This window comes from Mercenaria mercenaria, chromosome 9 (assembly GCF_021730395.1).
Source record: "Mercenaria mercenaria strain notata chromosome 9, MADL_Memer_1, whole genome shotgun sequence".
NCBI lineage: Eukaryota > Metazoa > Mollusca > Bivalvia > Venerida > Veneridae > Mercenaria > Mercenaria mercenaria.
The window spans coordinates 69,764,564-69,784,972 of NC_069369.1; the positions used below are offsets into that span (position 1 = coordinate 69,764,564).

The window sequence follows — 20,409 nt, forward strand, 5'->3', positions numbered from 1 at the left end:
AATTCATCTCCCGATAAAAACACAATTCCTAGATAAACGTTTTCTTCTGTTCTTTCCACACAATATATGAAACAATAATTTTATAGATTTACGCCCGCGTGCTAGTTTACAAGAGCAACCACAGTTACAAGTGCACGTTTTATATTGCCGAGCACGTCCATAATGCGGCTAACTACATATTTACGCTTGCACGTATAAAAATGTGCACGTATGTATTTACGCGTGCACGTAAATTTTATACGTACGAGTACGTATATTTCGAAATAGGTACGAACATGTAAATCAGCACGTATATTTTGAAAATGTGCGCCCGCATGGCAAACTTTCGGCCCAAAATGGTACACTATTACCATGTATACACTATTCTGTTCATCATATCATTTACATACTCTGTTCAATTAAGTTCAAGTGGCGCTTACAACACGGGAGTAATTTATACTTAGTGCGTTTTTGGTCATAATGGAAAGGTAAATTACAAGATCTTTGTTACTGGTGTTCCATTTATTATTTTAGGTTGCACCACACAGATAGAAATTAGACAAAAATACCGGAGGAGAAAGACATATAATGATGGAACGTAGACCTGCTTCAGTAGAGTTTTGACAAATATGCACATAGTGCATAAACACATGCAATGAATGCTCAAATTTTGAGAGATAAGGCAGTTTTCACTTGACAAATGTCCTCTCTTGGCTTTTAACCAACAATCTTTCTTTGCAATACCCTGTAACAATCTATCTAACATTTATCGAACCATCTAAAATTTTAAAACAATGTCTGGCTTTTAACCAGCCATCTTATACTAGTAGTTTGAAAACAACGTCTCGCCTTTAACCAGTCATCAATGTCTACTGATCTTTCACTACTCATTGATCTCACAATGCAGACGCGCTTTGATGTAAACACCGTCATTCCTAACAATGGCCACATAGCGTATTAAAATTTTCAGGTTGGCCCTGAATAAACATTAGCTATAAGTCTGGCTCAATTTTAAGATCAACAATATCTCTAAGGAGTAAGCAGTCTTTAACACGGAGTGGAAGATCTGTTTCATTTAGAAGCCTGTGTATCTTTCTTTTGCACTTTCGTCGAATGTAATTTCTCGTTATGTTGAATAACGACTGTGGTTGGCTAGACTGTTTTAATAACATTTCTTTAACGTCCGGTTTTGCTATAGACAGTAACTCTTCAAAGTTTTCCTTGTCTGTTTTATAACCCGCTTCAAGAAAGAGTCGAACAGTCTGTGAAAAGTTTTTCTTAACCGCGGAGTGAAGAGCTGATCTATACTCTAAATTTGCACTGTCCAGCTGAGGAATGTCAACCCATGGTAATCCAATGCGGTAAGCATCCTCACGCGCGTGACATTCCAGAGACACATTCGCAAAAATAAGTTCTTTTATCATACTTTCTTTGTTCCAGTACACCGCGTGCCACAATGGTGTGGCGTCACAGACGTCACGTAATTCTGCGTCAGCACCAAGCTGAAGCAAGGTTCTTACTCCGCTGACATTTTGTTCCTCAACGGCCACGTGCAAGCAAGTGCGTCCATACTTGTCACGTGTATTGACGTCATTGCCTTTCGCAATGAGTCTCCGTATAGGCTCGCTGACGTCAATCCATTGAATAAAACTCCATATTGCGAAAAGAGGACTTATGTTTTCAGAAGCCGTACATTCAGTTTCTTCATCATTGGGATGACAATGGTCTACATCATGTTCTGCAATGTCAGTAGTGACAGTGACATCTTGACTTGTCGCGATATCATCTGAAGCTTCTGAACCGCTTGCATCATTGTCACTATCTAAACCCTTCAGAAGATTCCTAAATTTAGCACCTTGTAAAGCCTTGCTACATTCAGTCCAGTCCAACTGTTCTGACCAGTCTAAAGCCGTGAAACCATTCACTTCAACTTCTGTATCAGCACCGTGGTCAACAAGAAGTTCTAAACATTTAAACGAATTACAAACTGCCGCCAAAACTAACGCTGTCGTCTGCGTGTGGTAGCCGCTGAACACGAAATCCGCTTGACACCCGTTGCTAAGAAGAGCTTTCAATACGGTAATATTATCTGGAAATAAACAATAACAGTGAATGAAGGAATACGCCGTGTGTGTTAGATAACAGACCCTAAAGTGTCTAGTATAATTAACAGCACTCATTTAAAAGATATAGGTGAACTTTCTGATTTTTTTAATTTTTAAACTCGCTTTGATATTCAGGCGTAGACTTTAAATGTCAGACTAGAAAAAAGATACATGTCACTGTATCGATTTCCACTACTTGGTATATACACCATATCTAAAGCGGGTTCTTTCACTTACCCTTTTTGAGAGCTTCCAACATGGCGCACGGATGATGGAGGTTTCTTATTTTTTTCTTCTGTGCACTGAGATGGTTATTTTGTAGCACTTCCTCCGCACCGAGCAGAATGTTAACCAGGTCTAAATTGTTGTTCTGTACCGCAAACAAGACTGGGGACTGAAGCATGGAATTACGGTAGCTCAGATTAATTCCCCTGCACATCAGTAGATGGCGCACCATATCGTCCTGTCCATACATCACAGCCATCATCAACGGCGAATAAGAAGTCCCTTGAGAACGTATCGTTGCGTTCACGTCTACCTGTTGCGCTAGAAGATAGCAGAAAATGTTAAAATGCCCATTTGCAATGGCTAAATGTAAAGGTCGAAGTTCAAATATTCCTGATTTCGTTTCTAGGCAACATCCGTGTCTATGAAGGAAGCGGAAGAGCTCAAAGCTTCCCATTGCTGCTGTAATAAGGATCAGTTTTGTTGACGCTGTAACTATTTCATGTTTCTTGTCCATGCAACGATATCTCTGACAATGGAAACACTTCTGTTTTCGTAGGCATTGTAACATGTGTTCTGGTTTCCGGAAGTATTCGAAATTTTCTGCGCAGACGCAGTGATTGGTCAAAGTTGTGCAATCTGAAATGAAAACAAATGGCTATATACAATTACAATTTATAAACAAATATAATTTAAAAATTGCAGCAAACTATTCTATTCGTTAGTCTATAAAGACTCCGATCCCTTGGCTGATGTTCTTAATAATAAGAAATTATTTATGTACCAAGTGAAAGTTTATCGTCATAACTCTTGCACTAGTATTTCAAGAAATTCAATCATGCCTCCTTTTTATTTAGAATTTCATGTTAATTTTGATGCACTTTCACTATATCTTTGAAACCCTTTGAAACCCTAACTCGAATACTTAAGTCTCATTTTCTTGGCTCTTTTAAGCTTTTTATGGTTCTGTCCTATAAAGATAGGGGAATTCATGATTTTATACCGAGAAAACTAAGAACATATCTGGCTGACTTGCGCTTAATGGACGTCAGTAGTATCGTTAAGAATTTTTTTCTGAAGGCGTTTGCATTTTAAATATTAAGAAAATTGTGAAGGAAATAGGGTCACACGTACCAATAGTTATGTCTTCGTCGACAATGTCGAGGTTTCTGTTCAGCTCTCGAAGACATTCGTGCGGAGCATCATTGATCACGTGACCAATCAATGCTTCCATTTTCTGACTCTCCTGCACCATGTTCGTTTTCCTTTATTTCATTTCTTAACTCTCTGACTTTCTTCGACAAACTAGCATTTCTGAAAGAAAATGTGGATGTTGTTTTATAAATGAACAGCGCTAGCTGTATGCAGTCCTTTTATAATTGGTCTTCATTCTATGTGTCTCCTTCGGGAAGTGGCCCGGACTCGTAGCTCCGTAAATTAAACTAAATTATAATTAAATAGTTGTTTTCCATCGTATTAAATTCTATTTATCGCACCAAAATGGTTTAAGATTTCAATTCTGATTTTATTTGTGAATCGATTGTTCTTAAATTTTAGTTGTATCTCACCATTCGAGCGAAAAATTTCCAAGTTTGTAAAATTTCGAAAACCCTATTTTCTTTTAAACAAAAATATAATGGACACAGGGAAGAACACATTTTTCGCCATAAAATTATTATCAAAGATATTTCCAAAATTCAAAAAGATCCCACAACAACTGATGGAGAACTATGATATAACATACGTATGGGAACTTCCAAAAATAAAGCAGCAATTCGCGAAAAAAAAACCTGTGACGAATTTTGTTGTTTTTACAATAATTATTCAATTTTCTTCCATCTTTGATAATTCCATATGGTCTATCTACCAAACGTGTCAATTAGTTACTCGGAATAACAAATAAACCTTTGTCATGTTATACGGGTAGGTGTGAACCTGTTTAAATATTAATGGCATGCTTTGCTGCGATTTTTATTGATCGTTAGTCTGATGTATTGCATGTTTGCTAGATAAGACGCTGTTTTACATTATTGTCAGTATAAAATCTTAATGTCGTGCCGCACGAAGGCTTTTTAGCAATATGCACGATATATTGGATGGCCGCATTTTTTAAAGTCGCATCGAAACTTCAATTTTTGTTTGCTTGTTTGTTTATTCGTTCGTTTGTAAGCTCATCATTATAGTCGCCACCGGCTATCAATATTGGCAACTTCTCTAGAAGACGGATAGTAATGTTAGTGGGGATTACTGCAAGACACAGAATTCCAGAAGATTCCCTGTTTTTTTAGCGTGCCAGATATAAAGCACCCATACACAGGGCTCTTATCCTAATGTCAGGAATTTTTCGTTAGAGGAGCAGGTGCTCGAACTCACGACCCATGGTTTCGTAGTCAGAAACTGCAATTCCCAGATTCAATGGCCATATGTACTCAAATACTTATCCATGTTGGAGCGGCCCTCAAAAGAAATTAAATATTTGTAAAAAAAAATCGTGTTGATGTTGAGCGCAAATAACCAATCTGCGCTATTTACCAAACGCGCAGCGCATATAACAAATTTTTGTACGTTGGTTATATGCGCAACGATTTACCAATCGTTGCGCAGGATAAATTTAACCTGCCCGATTTAGCAAATGCGCAGCGCAAATAACAAATGTAACTTTATATATCAGAAATTTGCATTTCGTGTTTGATAAATCATGCAGTTGGTCAATTTATTAATAAATATAGATGTCAAATGCTGAATATCTCGGTACTTAAATTATGTGTCATAAATTTGTTTCTACATCAGTAAATTCACGGCAGTCGACCAGGTTTCAATACCTCCAATCTTATACAAGATGCAATAAAACCCAAACATGCGTGAAGGTGTGATTTCCTCCAGCTTGCACACGTCGTCCCCTGGTATGTTTTAGGCTATTTTTATAATTTTCTACTTCACCCGAGCACACACTTAGCAAAATATCGTTTTTATTATATTGAAATATCTTGAAATTTCCCAATAATATTCTTTCTACCAACGGGAGCATATCTCTCAACATGTCTAAGATAAAAGATGAAATAAAAAAGTCACAGAATTAAAAGAAAATTCTTACAGATCTTATCTATATTATTATTATTATTTTATAGTACAAAATCGATTGAATAAAGAGTAGGCCTTTGATCACAGACTAAAATTATAGAGTTTTTTTACAAATCTAAATGGATCTATAATGTTACACCTGTAACTTACGTGGGAGGTCGGTCCTGCGCTAATAGCAAAGTTTGAAATTACACTGTATTTCAGATATATTTCATTCATAAAACATACTATTTATGTAACTTTCAAATGAATACTGTAGAAAAATGAATAGAAAAAGAGTGATTTCTGTCATAACGAGAACGAAATATTACATTTTTTATCCGCGCAAGATGTGTGTCTGCGCTAATAATAAATCTGGAAATTACTCTGATAACTTGAATATCTTTTATAAATCATATTAACTTTTACTTTGATTAACGATTACAGACTAAAACTATAGGGTTTTTTTACAAATCAAAATGGATCTATAATGTTACCCCTGTAACTTGCTTGGCAGGTCGGTCCTGCGCTAATAACAAAGTTTGAAATTGCACTGTATTTCAAACATATTTCATTCATAAAACATACTATTTATGTAACTTTCAAATGAATACTGTAGAAAAATGAATAGAAAAAGAGTGATTTCTGTCATAACGAGAACGAAATATTACATTTTTTATCCGCGCAAGATGTGTGTCTGCACTAATAATAAATCTGGAAATTACTCTGATAACTTGAATATCTTTTATAAATCATATTAACTTTTACTTTGATTTACGATTACAGACTAAAACTATAGGGTTTTTTTACAAATCAAAATGGATCTATGATGTTACACCTGTAACTTGCGTGGCAGGTCGGTCCTGCGCTAATAGCAAAGTTTGAAATTTCACTGTATTTCAGATATATTTCATTCATAAAACATACCATTTATGTAACTTTCAAATGAATACTGTAGAAAAATGAATAGAAAAAGAGTGATTTCTGTCATAACGAGAACGAAATATTACATTTTTTATCCGCGCAAGATGTGTGTGTCTGCGTTAATAATAAATCTGGAAATTACTCTGATAACTTGAATGTTTCTCATAAACTATGTTAACTTAAACTCTTGCGCAGATAACAAATGTAATATTTCGTTCTCGCTATGACGAAAACCCCTTTTCTTTCTAATTATTTTCTACTCTGAAAACATTTTTTAAGAAGTTACATAAATGGTATCTTTTAGAATTGAAATATGTTTGAAATATCGACGTCATTTCAGGATTTGCTATTAGCGCAGGACCGACATCCCGCGCAGGATACAGATGTAACAAAATATTCATTTGGCAAAAGCTACAATTTCAGCCTGTAATCATAAAACAATGATAAAGTTAGCATGGTTTATGAAAGATATCATAGTTTACAGGATTATTTCCAGATTTTTTATTAGCGCAGGGCAAACACATCTTGCACAGATAACAAATGTAATATTTCGTTCTCGTTTTGACGGAAATCACACTTCTTTCTATTTTTTTCTACTCCGAAAACATTTTTATGAAGTTACATAAATAGTATCTTTTAGAATTTAAATATGTTGCAAATATCAACGTCAGTTCAGAAACTGCTATTAGCACAGGAACAATATCCCGCGCAGGCTACGGATGAAACATTATATTCAGATTTTCAAAAGCTACATTTTTAGATTGTAATCGAAAAACGAAGTAAAAGTTAAAATGGTTTATAAAAGATATTCAAGTTATTGGAGTAATTTTCAGACTTCTATTAGCGCAGGACACACATCTTGCACACCTACAAAATGTAAAATTTCGTTCACATTTTGAGGAATTTTATTAGTTATTCATTCTATTTATCTCACTATAAAACATTAAACAATTATATAAGTATAAAAGATCTGTAAGTTCGTCTTTTAATTCTGCTTATTTTTGTTTTATTTTTAATCTTGGTCATGTCAAGAGATATGCTCTCGTCGGTAAAAAGAATTGCGCTTTTTCAATATGATGAAAAGAAAAGCGATATGGTGAAATGTGGTAAGTGTGTGGCAATTCAGTCTGTTATGTAAGTCTCCTTTATGTTCTATATTCGGTATAAAATGACTGCGTGTGATCGAATGAAGTAAAATACTTTAGTTATAAAAAGAATAGAGAGGACGATGTGGCTATCCGAAGGAAATCACACCTTCACGCATGTTTGAGTTTTATTGCATATTGTATCATATTGCAGGTATTGAAACCAGGTGACCGACTCCCATGAATTTAATGATGTTGAAATAAATTTATGACACATTTTTAAAACCAAGATTTGCAATATCAGTCTGTAATTGTTAAACAATGTAAAAGTTAGCATGGTTTATGGCAGATATGCATATTATCAGAGTAATTTCCAGATTTTCTATTAGCGCAGGATCGACGTCCCGCACAGGCTACGGCGTTTAAAAGTTAAAAAAAAGAGTATAACAATAAATAAAAAAATACTTGTGTTATTAAATATACTTGGGATATTTTGTATCATTTTAACGTTTTTAACACCTATGACAAATGACTCTTAATACCGTCGTCAACAGAAAATTATAGGCCATAAACTACCAGGGACGTGAGAAATTACCGCATAAATACGCTCATTTACTTTAAAAAATGGTTTTCTTTTTTTTTACAAATTCACACCTTTACGCGTGCCTGATCACCGTCAGGTAGGCCTACAAGTCTAACACTCTAATGATATTCAATTTTATCGGGAGATATCATCCATATGTTAAAAGCGCAGACTCATTTACCAAACGCGCAAGACAGTTGCCCTGCGCATATAAGAAATATATAAGGTTGTCCGATTTACAAATCGTTGCGCAGATAACAAATTGGTTATTTGCGCTGCGCGATTTACCAAATGTGCAGATTGGCTATATGCGCGTAACATTGACATTGTTCGTGTAAAAATGTACTTCGAGACTTTGTAAAGAAAAAGATAATTACAGCGTGTTTTGTGTGTGTGTTTCGTTTATTTAATCTCAGAGGAATTAAAACAATCTGAAACATGACTTAGCAGGTTTCATTTAATGAGTTTCTATACATAGTAACGAAAAGAATTGAACATGCATTGAATTAATGTCTTTATTATATGTAAAATACAAGGACTTTGCTATTTTATGGATTAACAGCTGTCATACACTGAGTGCATTTATTAAAGCAGTGGAACAAAGGAATTTTTTTTCTACTTGAATATTTAACATGAATTTAAACCGCAAAACTTGATAGCTAAAGCTAAAGAAAATACTCTCCCATGATTTGAACATACTGAACCATTTTATTACAAATAAAAGGCTTAAAATCATAATCGATTAAAACTACAAATATTTGAAATACCTTTTTATTTTTGAGCGTTACCTATATTGTGAATATTTCTGAAATTTTAAACTTAGACATACATATTTCAGTATACAGTTTTTTTTATATTAGACAAAATATGTATTCCAAAACCAAAAGATTAAGCATTATAGCACACAGAGATACTTCAAGTCGCATTCTAGCGTAAGATAATTATGTATTTGCTCCATTTTAATTTTTCATTATTAATAACACCCAAAACATATGGTAGAACTGTGTCACTGGGTCAAAAGTTATAGTCCACTATTAAACTTTATGCGAACTGGACTATAAATAATTAGTTTAAACATTAGCGGCATTGTTATAGTATATCTAACAATTTTGACATACCTTCTTTCCTAAAGGAAACTGTCCTCGTGGCAGATATAAATCCAAAGTGTCTTTCTGAAGAACGAAGGAAATGTTATCATGCTGGCATTGTGTTTTTAATCCATGATATTTAAAAGCAATGGGCTACACGGTACAGCCGATATATCTGCTGTCAATAGGTAAATCAATCTTTATCATCGATTATTTTCATTCGGCGCTCTTTTGTGTATTATACACTACAAACCATAATGAAATTTGTGTATAGAGACAAACTCCTTAACAAGAAAGAACTTGCGCGTAAATGATATTAAGCGGCGCCAAAGAGAACGATTCCCAGGGGTTTAATTATTGAATTAAAGTACAAACAAAGAAGGTTTTACGGCATATCGGTAAAATAGTTCGGTTTATATAATTGATCTAGACCACCCTTCTAAGTAAATTATTGATGGCATCTAACTCCGTGGCATGATCGTTTGAAGATGCGGGTTCGAACCCATGACAAGGGTATTGAGCGGCAATCACCGTAGGTATTTTTTTTTTATAATTTTCACAAAAAAAAAAAAAAGAAAACGGACGTCGTATATCAACAGCAAATTAATATACACTATCATTTTTGTACGCCCGTGAAACTGAATGAATTATGGCATCACATACTACGGTGGGCGGCGTCCAAAGAACTTGTCCGTTCTCGAACTTGAGCAGTTCCTATCCGGCTTGTTCATCAACTTGATCCATAATATCTCGGACAAATTCGATAACCAGTCCGATCCTACTAATTTCTCTAAAGTAATAACCCCTGAATTACTCGTGATTGCCAAAAACTTTGACATAGTCCGCTCTCTGACTTGAACAGTCCTTATTCAATGTTCATCAAACTTGGCCACATTGTTCAGTCGCATAATATCTTGCCTAAGTTCGATAACCTCTTAAATCCCTCTCTAGCGGTGACTAATGAATCAGAAACTGTCTATATCTTGGGCTACCTCTCTTATCTTGTCTCTATCATCCACTTTAAAATCAAACTGGGTCTCAATGTATTGGTAAAGTTCGATAACCATCCGGATTGTCCAGTAGCTCTGGAGTTACGGCCCTTGAATTACCACAACTTGCGGAAACTGAAAGTGTCCACTCTTAAACTTCAGAAGTTTTTATCTAATGCTCAATAAACTAAGTCAATATTCATGAATAAATTCTATAACAAGGCGGACAGACCCAGCAACCTTCAGTTATGGCGCTTGAATTACTTAAAATTGCGAAAATTAAGTGTTTGCTTAAAAACTGTTCACTGTACAGTCAGAATGCTTAAGGTCCGTCAACCACTCAGTCTTTGTAGCCATGCAGGTATGGCCCTTGAATTAAGCGAACTTGAAAACACTGACCGCTAGTCTGCACAATAGCTGGAACATTTTAAGTCATAGTAATTTCCTACGACGGGCGTCTAATGTGGCAGCTTGGTACTCTTGATATTTTTAAAATATTATCTTACACGGAAAGAAACAAATACTCTCTATATCCTCGCTAAAACAGTTGTTCTTATAACAACAACAACAACTGTATTTAACGAGAATATCATCATCCTCATTATTATAATTGTTTCTAGTATCACCTATTGAGACCTGAAGTATACTTATATCTGGGTCTGGAGGAGATATCCTCGTTGATACAAATTTGGTGGGTCAAACAATAGGATAGCTAACAGAGCGTGGGAAGCGGGAGGGAAGGGTGGTCACTCTTCGTGCGTACGAAATGGAGACAAAAATTACATTTCAAAAATTAGCTGTTTCGCTCCATTATTCATCCCAAATACCAATATGAATTCTCCCAAAGATTATTTTACTTTCAGTTTTTACAATACTCTAAATTGTATCTACTGTAAACTGACAAGAAATTGAAGTAAGATTTACTTCTTTTGGGAAAACAAAAGATTACATTTTATGATAAACTGACTCATTAATTCTTATACAATTTCATTAACAATTAAAATGTTTACCACACATGTACACATATTTATGCATTAATACAGTATTAAACATTCATAACCTTTCATTTTCATAAGATTTTCACAACTTCAAAAAGAACACATTCGGATCTCACAAATCTAGAATACAAATAAAATATCACAGTTATAATAGAAATATAATACAAATGCTTTCTCATGTAACTAGATGATAAACAGCTGTTGATTTTTTCCTTTTTAAACAGATATTTCTAAATCCTACAGAAAATATATAATCACATTGTAAAGTTTTGCAACATGAAGCATATGATTTATGTCTTATAAGCTTATCAAATAGCAAACGTTGCAGTAAAAGTCTATTATGGTAAGATATTCAATACTTTATCTTATTCTTTAACGTTTACTGGTAGCACAAAAAAGTGCTTGCTCAATTTATCTCGAACGCCCTCCATGTTCTAAGCTAAACAGTATTCAGTTGTATTTCTCAAACACATATCTTACCCTAGTCCAAATAATAGGACGTTTCGGGACAGCGTGATAACTAAAATATCAGATCATAAAGTAAGTCATACCGATAAGCCAAATGATCAAGGCTAATCTTACCCCCGTCCGTGCTCTAAGCAATACAGTAATTAGTTTGTTCCTGTAAAAGTCTAAAATATTAAACTTTACTACACTTTGTCATCTTCTTCTTTTCTACTTGCAGCGCAGCTCTTGTTGTTTGCTCCGTTGCCGAAAATCTCTTTAATGTTAGAATATTCCACACTTTGTCTTCTTTTTCTGTTTGCCTTGTAGCGCAGTTCTAGCTTGCTCAAACACCTCTGTTACACTGTCCGTGTACTTAGTATTACAGTGATTAGTCTGGCTGCTGTAAAAGTCTAAAATGTTAGAATATTCTACACGTTTTCTTCTTTTTCTTCTTTTTGCCTTGTAGCGCAGCTCTTGTAGCTTCCTGAAACACCTCTACTACGCCGTCCATGCTCTTGGCAGAACATTCCAAATAGGAGAAAGCTCCAATACGCTCAGCCATTGCACGCCCATCCTCTAATTTCACTGGTTCTTGTTTCATTGTAGCAAGTTCACACCTAACATCTTCATCGTCTCTCAAATCTTGCTTGTTTCCAACAAGAACGATAGGAACATTTGTACAGAAGTGTTTAACTTCTGGTGTCCACCTCTCGCGTATATTCTCCAGGCTGTCTGGAGCGTCAATAGAGAAACACAAAAGAATAACATCAGTGTCTGGATAGGAGAGCGGTCGTAATCTGTCATAATCGTCCTGGCCGGCAGTATCCCACAAAGCCAGCTCAACCTCTTTTCCATCTACTTCAATATCTGCTACATAGGTTTCGAACACAGTGGGTATATAAAAGTCTGGAAACGAACCTTTGCTGAACACATGAAGTAGGCATGTTTTACCACAAGCACCATCCCCAACTACCACAAGTTTTTTACGTATTGAAGTCATTGGTCGATTGTTGTATTGAGCTTTACTTCGAAAAAACTTTGAAAGTACTTTTGAATGTATACTAGCGTAGCGTTCAACGCATGTTTTATACCCAGTCCATGTATTCTATAAATAAGTATACGGAGTATCTGATCTAAAAATAACTAAAAATTGATTGCATTCATTGGTCGCTATTAAATACTAAATTTAGCTTATGGATATCTAGATCAATGATTAATATGAAACGAACAAATCGTATATTAAATTTGTCTGAAGTATTTTTGCACAGCTCTTTTGCGACATTTTGTATAAAAATTGGTGTTTTCCATGACTATTTTCAATATTTGCGAATCCGTAAATAAGGTAACACATTTTTACCAGCAAAAAAAAAAATAACATGTTCAGGAGCGTAGCTAGATAGAGGCTCTCTAGGCATGTTCCCCCGAAAAGATTTTGTACCCAGAACGTCTGTGGTATTCTGGGGGTCATTTTCACAAAACTAACTAATTAAAAACTATCAAATACCTACAGACAAAATACTGCTGTAGATCTATACATAAAAAATCCTTAAAAATATTCCAAACACACCAAAAGCGCTGAAATTCTGTTAACTCGGAGTTGTTGGGATTAAATCATATTTTCTGGAGTTCGTTCACGTTAATGGTCAAGTTAACCTAAAAACCAACATTAAAATTTAAAATGTGATTAGTAGCACTTGAAGTAGATATCAATCTACTTATTGATCGGAACAATAAGATTACTTTTTATTATGTCCAACATTTAAAACTAGCACATCGCCCGAAATAAACAAAGATTGATATACATTGAACTGTAGATAACGGTATCAGTAGCTTGATACTGCCTAGATACGCATAAGAATTTTCAAGTTTAACTTCCTTACCAGGAAATGAAATAACAAATTGGATAAAATGGCGACTGGAGGCAATGGATCAGACGAATTTATAAACTTTAAATGTTGTATATGCGCTAATAAAAATATAATTAGAGAAGCAGAAAACTATTGTGTAGAATGTCAGGATTATTACTGTACTCCATGCACGGACTTGCACAAATTGTTTCCCTCTGCAATGGGTGTTCACCAATTCATTGACAAAACAAATTTCAGTACTACTGATGTGCAGAGAGTACTTCCAAGCTTCCCAGTAGAAAGATGTACAGTTCATAAGAGTAAGCTGCTGGACATGTATTGTGCAGACCACGATGAAATTGTGTGTGCGACTTGCGTAGCTTTAAAGCACAGGTATCTATTTTATAGACTTTTAGCACAATTTATCACAGTAAAAAGTCAAAAATGTTTTAAGACGTTTATCCTGTTATATATGTTGAAAATGACACTTACTAGTACATGCAGATATATTAATTTACTTTTCCAGAACGTGCCAAAATATACACTCGGTTCCTGACGAAATAGACAGTTTATATGAGAAGTCAACTGCTGATGAAATAAAGGGACAACTACTCGCAGAGAAGGCTAATATGGAAGACATAAAGAAGGCAAGAGAACATCTTGTCATCGAGCTTGATCAGTACAAAGTGAAAGCAGCAGAGTCAATTAGGCATTTCCGAAAAGAAATGGAAGCTGTGCTAGACACACTTGAAAGCGAATCAATCAGAAACTTGGAAGAAGAACACAGGAAAATGAGGACAAAAATAGAAGACGAGATCAAAGCTGCACAGGTGTACATTGATGAACTAAGACTGTCAGCGGAAAAGGTTAGCAAATCCTTTGGAAATAAAGCGCAAGAGTTTGTCTCTGTTAAAATGGCAAAGAAACGTGTTTTTGAAACAACAAAATCAGAAAGAGTTCTGAGAAAAGCTTTGGATGTTAAAATCTTATTTACTGCCGATTCAAAAATTAAAGCTTTTCTGAATGAGGAGAAAACATTAGGAATGGTCTCTGCAGGGTTAAAAACTACATTGTATGAAGTGAAAAGCAAGAATGAAGTAAATATCAGATATGCAAATGATAGGACTAGGTGTAATTTTTCTGGCTCATGTTTCATTGCGGATGGTTTATTAGTACTGGCTGACTCAAAAAACAACAACCTGAAACGTGTAGATATTTCTTCAGAATCTGTCAAGGATCAGCTAGTCCTGGAAGCTTCGCCTAATGCTGTCTGTCAAACTGGTAAAGATAAAATTGCTGTAAACCTTCAAAACAAATCTATTCAATTCGTATCACTTGGAAACAAGATGACAACAACAAAACAACTTAAGTTAGATCATAGTTGCTTTGGTCTTGCCTACAAGGATGGTAAACTGTTTGTCTCAGACCGCAGTGCCTCACTCTATATTCATGATATGGATGGCTCTATGCTACGCAAAATTACAACCGACCAGCAAGGAAATACCATTTTCAGTGACAACCGACACATCAGTCTCAGCAGTAATGGAGATAGGATATATGTAGCTGATGTTTACAAAGGTTTGGTTACCGTTGATTTGCAGGGGGATTATGAATCAACATGTAATGATCCCGATTTAGTTCCACTAGAGGCAGTTTGTACCGATGGTAGAGGAAATATATTCACTTGTGGTTGGGGACAGTCCAATATTGTCCAAATGAATGAGAAGACAAAGAAGAAGTTGGGTATAATTGGAAAAGTTAAAGATACTCAGTCAGCTTGTTTTGGCCCAGAGCAAAAACTACTAGTTGTTACTACGTATCTAAGAGATACTATAGACATATATGAACTAGTATAAATGATTTTTTACAATCATTTGACTACGGGATGGAAAGGACTTATAACAGTATTTTCTTTTTTGCAAATGATACAAAGTATATATTTCTTAACGACTCGTTAGTAGAATCATGTCGAATGATAAATGATGTGACTATTTCATGCTCGCAATTATATAATACGCTGAATGTATGGTCTTGTCAATTCAGACTACAAAGTTTATCTTTTGTTTTATATGTCGCATATGTGTTATCTGATAATGTCACTTCAAATTATAGGATAACAGAGAAGCTGACTTGATGTAACCATTGTAATCGCACTCTTTCTTTTCGCTTGTGTCTTTTAAACATTTTTGTTGGTGCTTTTCTTCATTTCGTTAAATTATAAATATATTATGGGCATTGAAAAGAAATTGAGAATCATTTCGTTAAATTATAAATATATAATGGGCATTGAAAAGAAATTGAGACAAGCGGGCCATGATGGCCCTATATCGCTCACCTGTTATCATTGCACTTGAGGACAAGAAGGTCCTCAGAAAAGATATCTCAGTCCAAAGGACATGAACAACAAAGGGAAGAAATTTAACCAAAAAAGAAAAAAAAATTCTTACAAGGTATAGATATGTCAAAATACACCTAAAAATTGGAGGTATCATCCATGTTGTACCACAGAAAAATGGTCTCGGTTTTTCCCTACGGCCAATAATAAAAAAGTTACTAAAAATAAGCTATTTATAGTAACGTAAAAGGGAAGTAATAAAAAAAAATATTGTAAGTGAACAAAAGAAGGATCTGCCAAATAAATCTCTGACATAAATGAAATTTCAGATCAGTATCTTCATTAGTTACGGAGATATACCCATTTTAATTTGAAATAAAGGGAGGTAATTTGACATAAAATCAGTCCATAGTTATCTACCCTGATTGTCTCAGTCCAACTCATAACAATAATGAAATTTCAAATAAGTCCTATAAGTACTAAATGATATAAATCCATTTTGATTACAATCAGGGGAGGTAATCAGATATAAAATAACTCCGGAACCTACAATTGGATCTGATTTGTCATGGAATCTAAGATTTATTGTTGTTGAAGATATTTTGGAAGTTTGTATCAAATAAAACCATAAATGAAGTCTCTATATGGCTGCAAAAGCCAAAATAGCCAATTTTGGACCTTTAAGGGGCCATAACTCTGGAACCCATGATGGAATCTGGCCAGTTCAAGAAAGGAAGCAAGATCTTGTGGTGATACAAGTTGTGTGCAAGTTTGGTTAAAATCAAATCATAAATGAAGCTGCTATTGTGCAGACAAGGTCAAAATAGTTAATTTTGGCCCTTTCAGGGGCCATAACTCTGGAACCCATTAAGGGATCTGGCCGGTTCAAGAAAGGAACCGAGATCTTATGGTGACACAAGTTTTGTGCAAGTTTGATTAAATTCAAATCATAAATGAAGCTGCTATTGTGCAGACAATGTCAAAATAGCTCATTTTGGCCCTTTCAGGGGCCATAACTCTGGAACCCATAATGGGATCTGGCCAGTTCAAGAAAGGAACCGTGATCTTATGGTGATACAAGTTGTGTGCAAGTTTGGTTAAAATAAAATCATAAATGAAACCACTATCGTGCAGACAAGAAATTGTTGACGCACGGACTGACGACGGACGACGGATGAAGGGTGATCACAAAAGCTCACCTTGTCACTTTGTGACAGGTGAGCTAAAAACATACAGCATATCATTTCAGGGCATAATTTGAACATATTCCACGAGGAAACAATATCCGTTCAGGGCCAACTCTGATGCCCGCTCACAAAAATACACGAGTTTTCCTGGTATGGCCGGTATAGTGGAAGTAGCAATTTAAACAATACACGAAATTGTCTTATTTTGTTATTAAATCTTTATACAATTATTTTAATCGCTGTATAAAAATCAATATTAAAGAATGTCGTTTCAGTTTATATATATATATATCATATATATATGTAAATTATTTTGTTAACCATAGAAACTAATTAAGAACAGCAGGATCATCTACCTAAAATTGGACTGTAAATCCATGAAGTATTATATATGTTCATACCATGAAGGGTTAAGTGAAACGTGTAGTCAATCGTAACCGCGCTAAACAGAATCATGACGTCACAACCGTGATGGTACAGCCATATACCTCAAACTCCAACGCAGTGATTGATGAGCGAAGCGGCAAGGGAGATCACTGCGTTGGAGTTTGCCCTGTACCTCACTACTCCTTTTATCTCACGGTATGACATACGACCTTAAATCAACAAACAAGAGGGACAGGATGCTCCTAAATCGCTTATCCAAGTACCTATGCTTTTAAGACATAGATCTATATCCTAGAGAAAGTTTAATGTTGGGCTCTACAGTTACGTTTTGCTACGAATAGAAACCCAGTATTTTTAGTACAGAATGATGACCTAGTTTTAAGCATAGATTCTATACAGACAAACAAGTTTCATATTTACAAGGTAGAAAATTTGGCCTCTCAATGCTATTATATAGTCTAACCTAGTGTCAAACTTTTATATTTCAGACAAACCAATTTAAACTTAATCTTGATTTTGTAAAGACAATCATTTTGACAAGGTTTCATCTAAATTAAATAGAAAATGCAAGGGCTGACACCAGATTATCCACTTAAATCAACAGCTCCGCTGAACCTTTGGTTTTGTGAGCTAGAATGTCCAAAGAAAAAGATAGGAAACATGCACTAACAAGATCTTAAGTAAACATCATCCTTAAACAAGAGGGTCAGGCAGGCTCTGTATCCTTCACCTGATCATTTTTTTTACACAAAATGATCCCTAGAACAAGAGGATCATGAAGACAATGTGTACTCACCTGATGAAACTTTTACACTAAATGATCTAAATTTAGACTTGACCTAGATTTGATTTAGACAAACATTCTAATGTTTCATGCAGGTAAGGTAGAAGTAGTGTAACTTGTGATCTTATTATCACTTTCTCTTTATTTCAGTCTGACCTTCTGTCCGTCTGTCCGTCAGGGCAGGTAACTGGAGTCAAGGATTGTGACTAAGGTAGAACATGCTGGGTCTCGAGTATTAACAATGTTTTAATATGATTTGAAGTAGCAACCTACTTTCTGGTGAGACAAAGGTGACTCTGTTTAATCTATACCTAAATTTCTTGAGGACCAGGTTTAATGAAGAGCATAAAGGAAATGTGGTCTTTGTAGAGTTAAAAAGGCTTTTATATGATTGTTAACACTTTAGATTTTGACCCCAGATGACCCGTTTTTGAAATTGACCTAGATTCCATAAAGACAATTAATCATTCTGTAGGTTAAATAGAAAATGGCCTCTATAGTGTTAAAACTTTTCTATGATTTGACTTAGTGACCAAGTTTTTGACTGAAGGTAGCCTAGTTTCAAACTTCACCTAGAATTGTCCGGGGACACTCATTCTGACCATGGTTATGGAGATTAGGAAGAAAATGAAGTCTCTAGAATAGTAGCAAGGTATTTCCATGATCTGACCTAGTGATCTTGCATCAAACTCATCCTAGAATGTCATCAAAAGAACATTGCTGTGAAAGTATTTCAAAACTGGGTCAGTAGATTCTAAGAAGAAGACTTTGGAAGTTTTTTCTTTGGTTGCCATGGTAAAAACAGTTATGCATAAATAATGTAAATTTGAGGGAAACTGAAAGTGGACCACTGAAAAAACATTCCTGTTAAGTTTGACTGAAATCGGCTTGATGGATTAGGATGCACTGAAATAAAAACGTGAACTAATGCAAGACATTCAATGATTCTAAAAGCTCGCAAGCAGCACTTTCATTTGTGCAAAAAAAATGCTTATTTCAGCTAAAACTAGAGGTGCTTTTGAGAAAAGCGCATGTCTCCCACAACTGCCTAACCACCTGAATAGTAAGTCTGTCTTTGTATACTGTTTGTGGCCTATTGGTATTCACATGTTGGAGTAACCTGTCTACAATGCTGTGTCGGTAGTGGTAACTGGTCTACAATGCTGCACCGGTCTACAATGCTGTATCGGCGGTAGTGGAGTGGAGTAACAAAGTGGTCTACAATGCTGCACCGGTAGTTGTTGGTAATTATGTTCAAGGACCATAATTCCGAAGTGTCTTGGCTGATTTGGCTAGTTATCGAACTTTGCCGAGGTCTTGTGGTCAAACACATTTTGTTCAAGTTTGGTGAAGATCGGATGAGAAATGTTTGACTTAGAGTGCAGACAAGCTTTGTGACAGTAGGAGTAAATCAATCTGTCTCCCACACCACTGTGTGGTGGGATACATAATGATACTGCACATATACTGGGATGATTAGTATATAAAAACGAACTGTATATGAAATACAAAATTTCATTAATACTGTTTGTTTTCTTACTTCTTTTTTTCATATAATTGAGTATGGGTATCTACCTTAGCAATTGGTAGAAACATGATAATACAATAAGCACATGGACAAAATAAACATTCTTCGACTGAACAAACTTATCTTTAAAAAAAAAAAAAAAAAATTAGACAAACAGAACATATTTACTTTCCCAAACTATGCAGTGATAACAAAATAGATGTAAACTGTTGTATGCTCCATTAATATATCCTAAACACAGAAATTGTAACAACAATTGCTTTAATAGAGACATGAAAGAAAAAGGCTTAAAAAAGCATTTAAATGAGTTACATACAAGTTTCTTGTAGATTAAGATAAACAGAACTTTATTCAGTAGTTGCAATATTATAACAAGAGCTGTCTGTTGACAGCGTGCTCGATTATTCAAAGAATTGATGGAAGTATGGGGTCAAAATATTACCAGAGATTTTCATATAAAAGAAGAAAAATAGATAAGACAAACATTGTACCTGTATTTGTGGATTTGCATAAGTCTGGCACTATATAGCAATGTGTGACCATAATGGTAAGCAAGTGTTCAAAGTTTCTAAGCCATATATTAAACAGTTTAGACAAAATATGGAATATTATAGTATACGAAACTTAACTTATTTCTACGTCAAAAAAGGACCATAACTGAAGTCATTGTCCTAGTTATGCAGTCTTGCCTACATATGTATACTATGATGGTAAACAAGTGGTCAAAGTTTCAAAGCCATATGACAAACAGGTTAGGCAAAATATGGACTGGCATGAAAAATTCAACTGATTTCCAAGTCTGAAAAGGGCCATAATTCAGCCAAAATACCTGACACAGTTATGTACTCTTGCCTACAA

At 35.0% G+C, this 20,409-nt stretch overlaps 4 protein-coding genes across 4 annotated transcripts in view; 1 reads left to right on the forward strand and 3 right to left on the reverse strand.

The window, feature by feature from the left end:
• The window catches only part of LOC123547398 (zinc finger protein 578-like), a 47,671-nt gene that overhangs the window by 15,189 nt on the left and 12,073 nt on the right, over window positions 1-20,409 (reverse strand). The window lies entirely within an intron of this gene.
• LOC123547397 (serine/threonine-protein phosphatase 6 regulatory ankyrin repeat subunit C-like) lies at window positions 483-9,339 on the reverse strand. The gene is made up of 4 exons (XM_045334471.2): window positions 9,080-9,339; window positions 3,444-3,623; window positions 2,322-2,948; window positions 483-2,068 (listed from the first exon to the last, which is right to left on the reverse strand). Exons 2-4 carry the CDS (start codon window positions 3,562-3,564, stop codon window positions 972-974), a joined length of 1,845 nt encoding a protein of 614 aa, XP_045190406.1. The 5' UTR covers window positions 3,565-3,623; window positions 9,080-9,339; the 3' UTR covers window positions 483-971.
• On the reverse strand, window positions 11,013-12,541 carry LOC123548097 (ras-like GTP-binding protein rhoA). The gene has a single exon (XM_045335332.2). It carries the CDS (start codon window positions 12,481-12,483, stop codon window positions 11,902-11,904), a length of 582 nt encoding a protein of 193 aa, XP_045191267.2. The 5' UTR covers window positions 12,484-12,541; the 3' UTR covers window positions 11,013-11,901.
• LOC123548098 (uncharacterized) lies at window positions 13,311-15,188 on the forward strand. The gene is made up of 2 exons (XM_045335333.2): window positions 13,311-13,723; window positions 13,857-15,188. Exons 1-2 carry the CDS (start codon window positions 13,392-13,394, stop codon window positions 15,184-15,186), a joined length of 1,662 nt encoding a protein of 553 aa, XP_045191268.2. The 5' UTR covers window positions 13,311-13,391; the 3' UTR covers window positions 15,187-15,188.

Bases quoted from the DNA above. Each gene is read 5' to 3' on its own strand.
- LOC123547397 (XM_045334471.2), bottom strand. From the start codon at position 3,564: ATGGTGCAGGAGAGTCAGAAAATGGAAGCATTGATTGGTCACGTGATC. The intron at 2,949-3,443 runs GTACGTGTGACC...TTTTCATTTCAG, and splicing joins CGACGAAGACATAACTATTG to ATTGCACAACTTTGACCAAT. The intron at 2,069-2,321 runs GTAAGTGAAAGA...GTTTATTTCCAG, and splicing joins GTTGGAAGCTCTCAAAAAGG to ATAATATTACCGTATTGAAA.
- LOC123548097 (XM_045335332.2), bottom strand. From the start codon at position 12,483: ATGACTTCAATACGTAAAAAACTTGTGGTAGTTGGGGATGGTGCTTGT.
- LOC123548098 (XM_045335333.2), top strand. From the start codon at position 13,392: ATGGCGACTGGAGGCAATGGATCAGACGAATTTATAAACTTTAAATGT. The intron at 13,724-13,856 runs GTATCTATTTTA...TTACTTTTCCAG, and splicing joins TGCGTAGCTTTAAAGCACAG to AACGTGCCAAAATATACACT.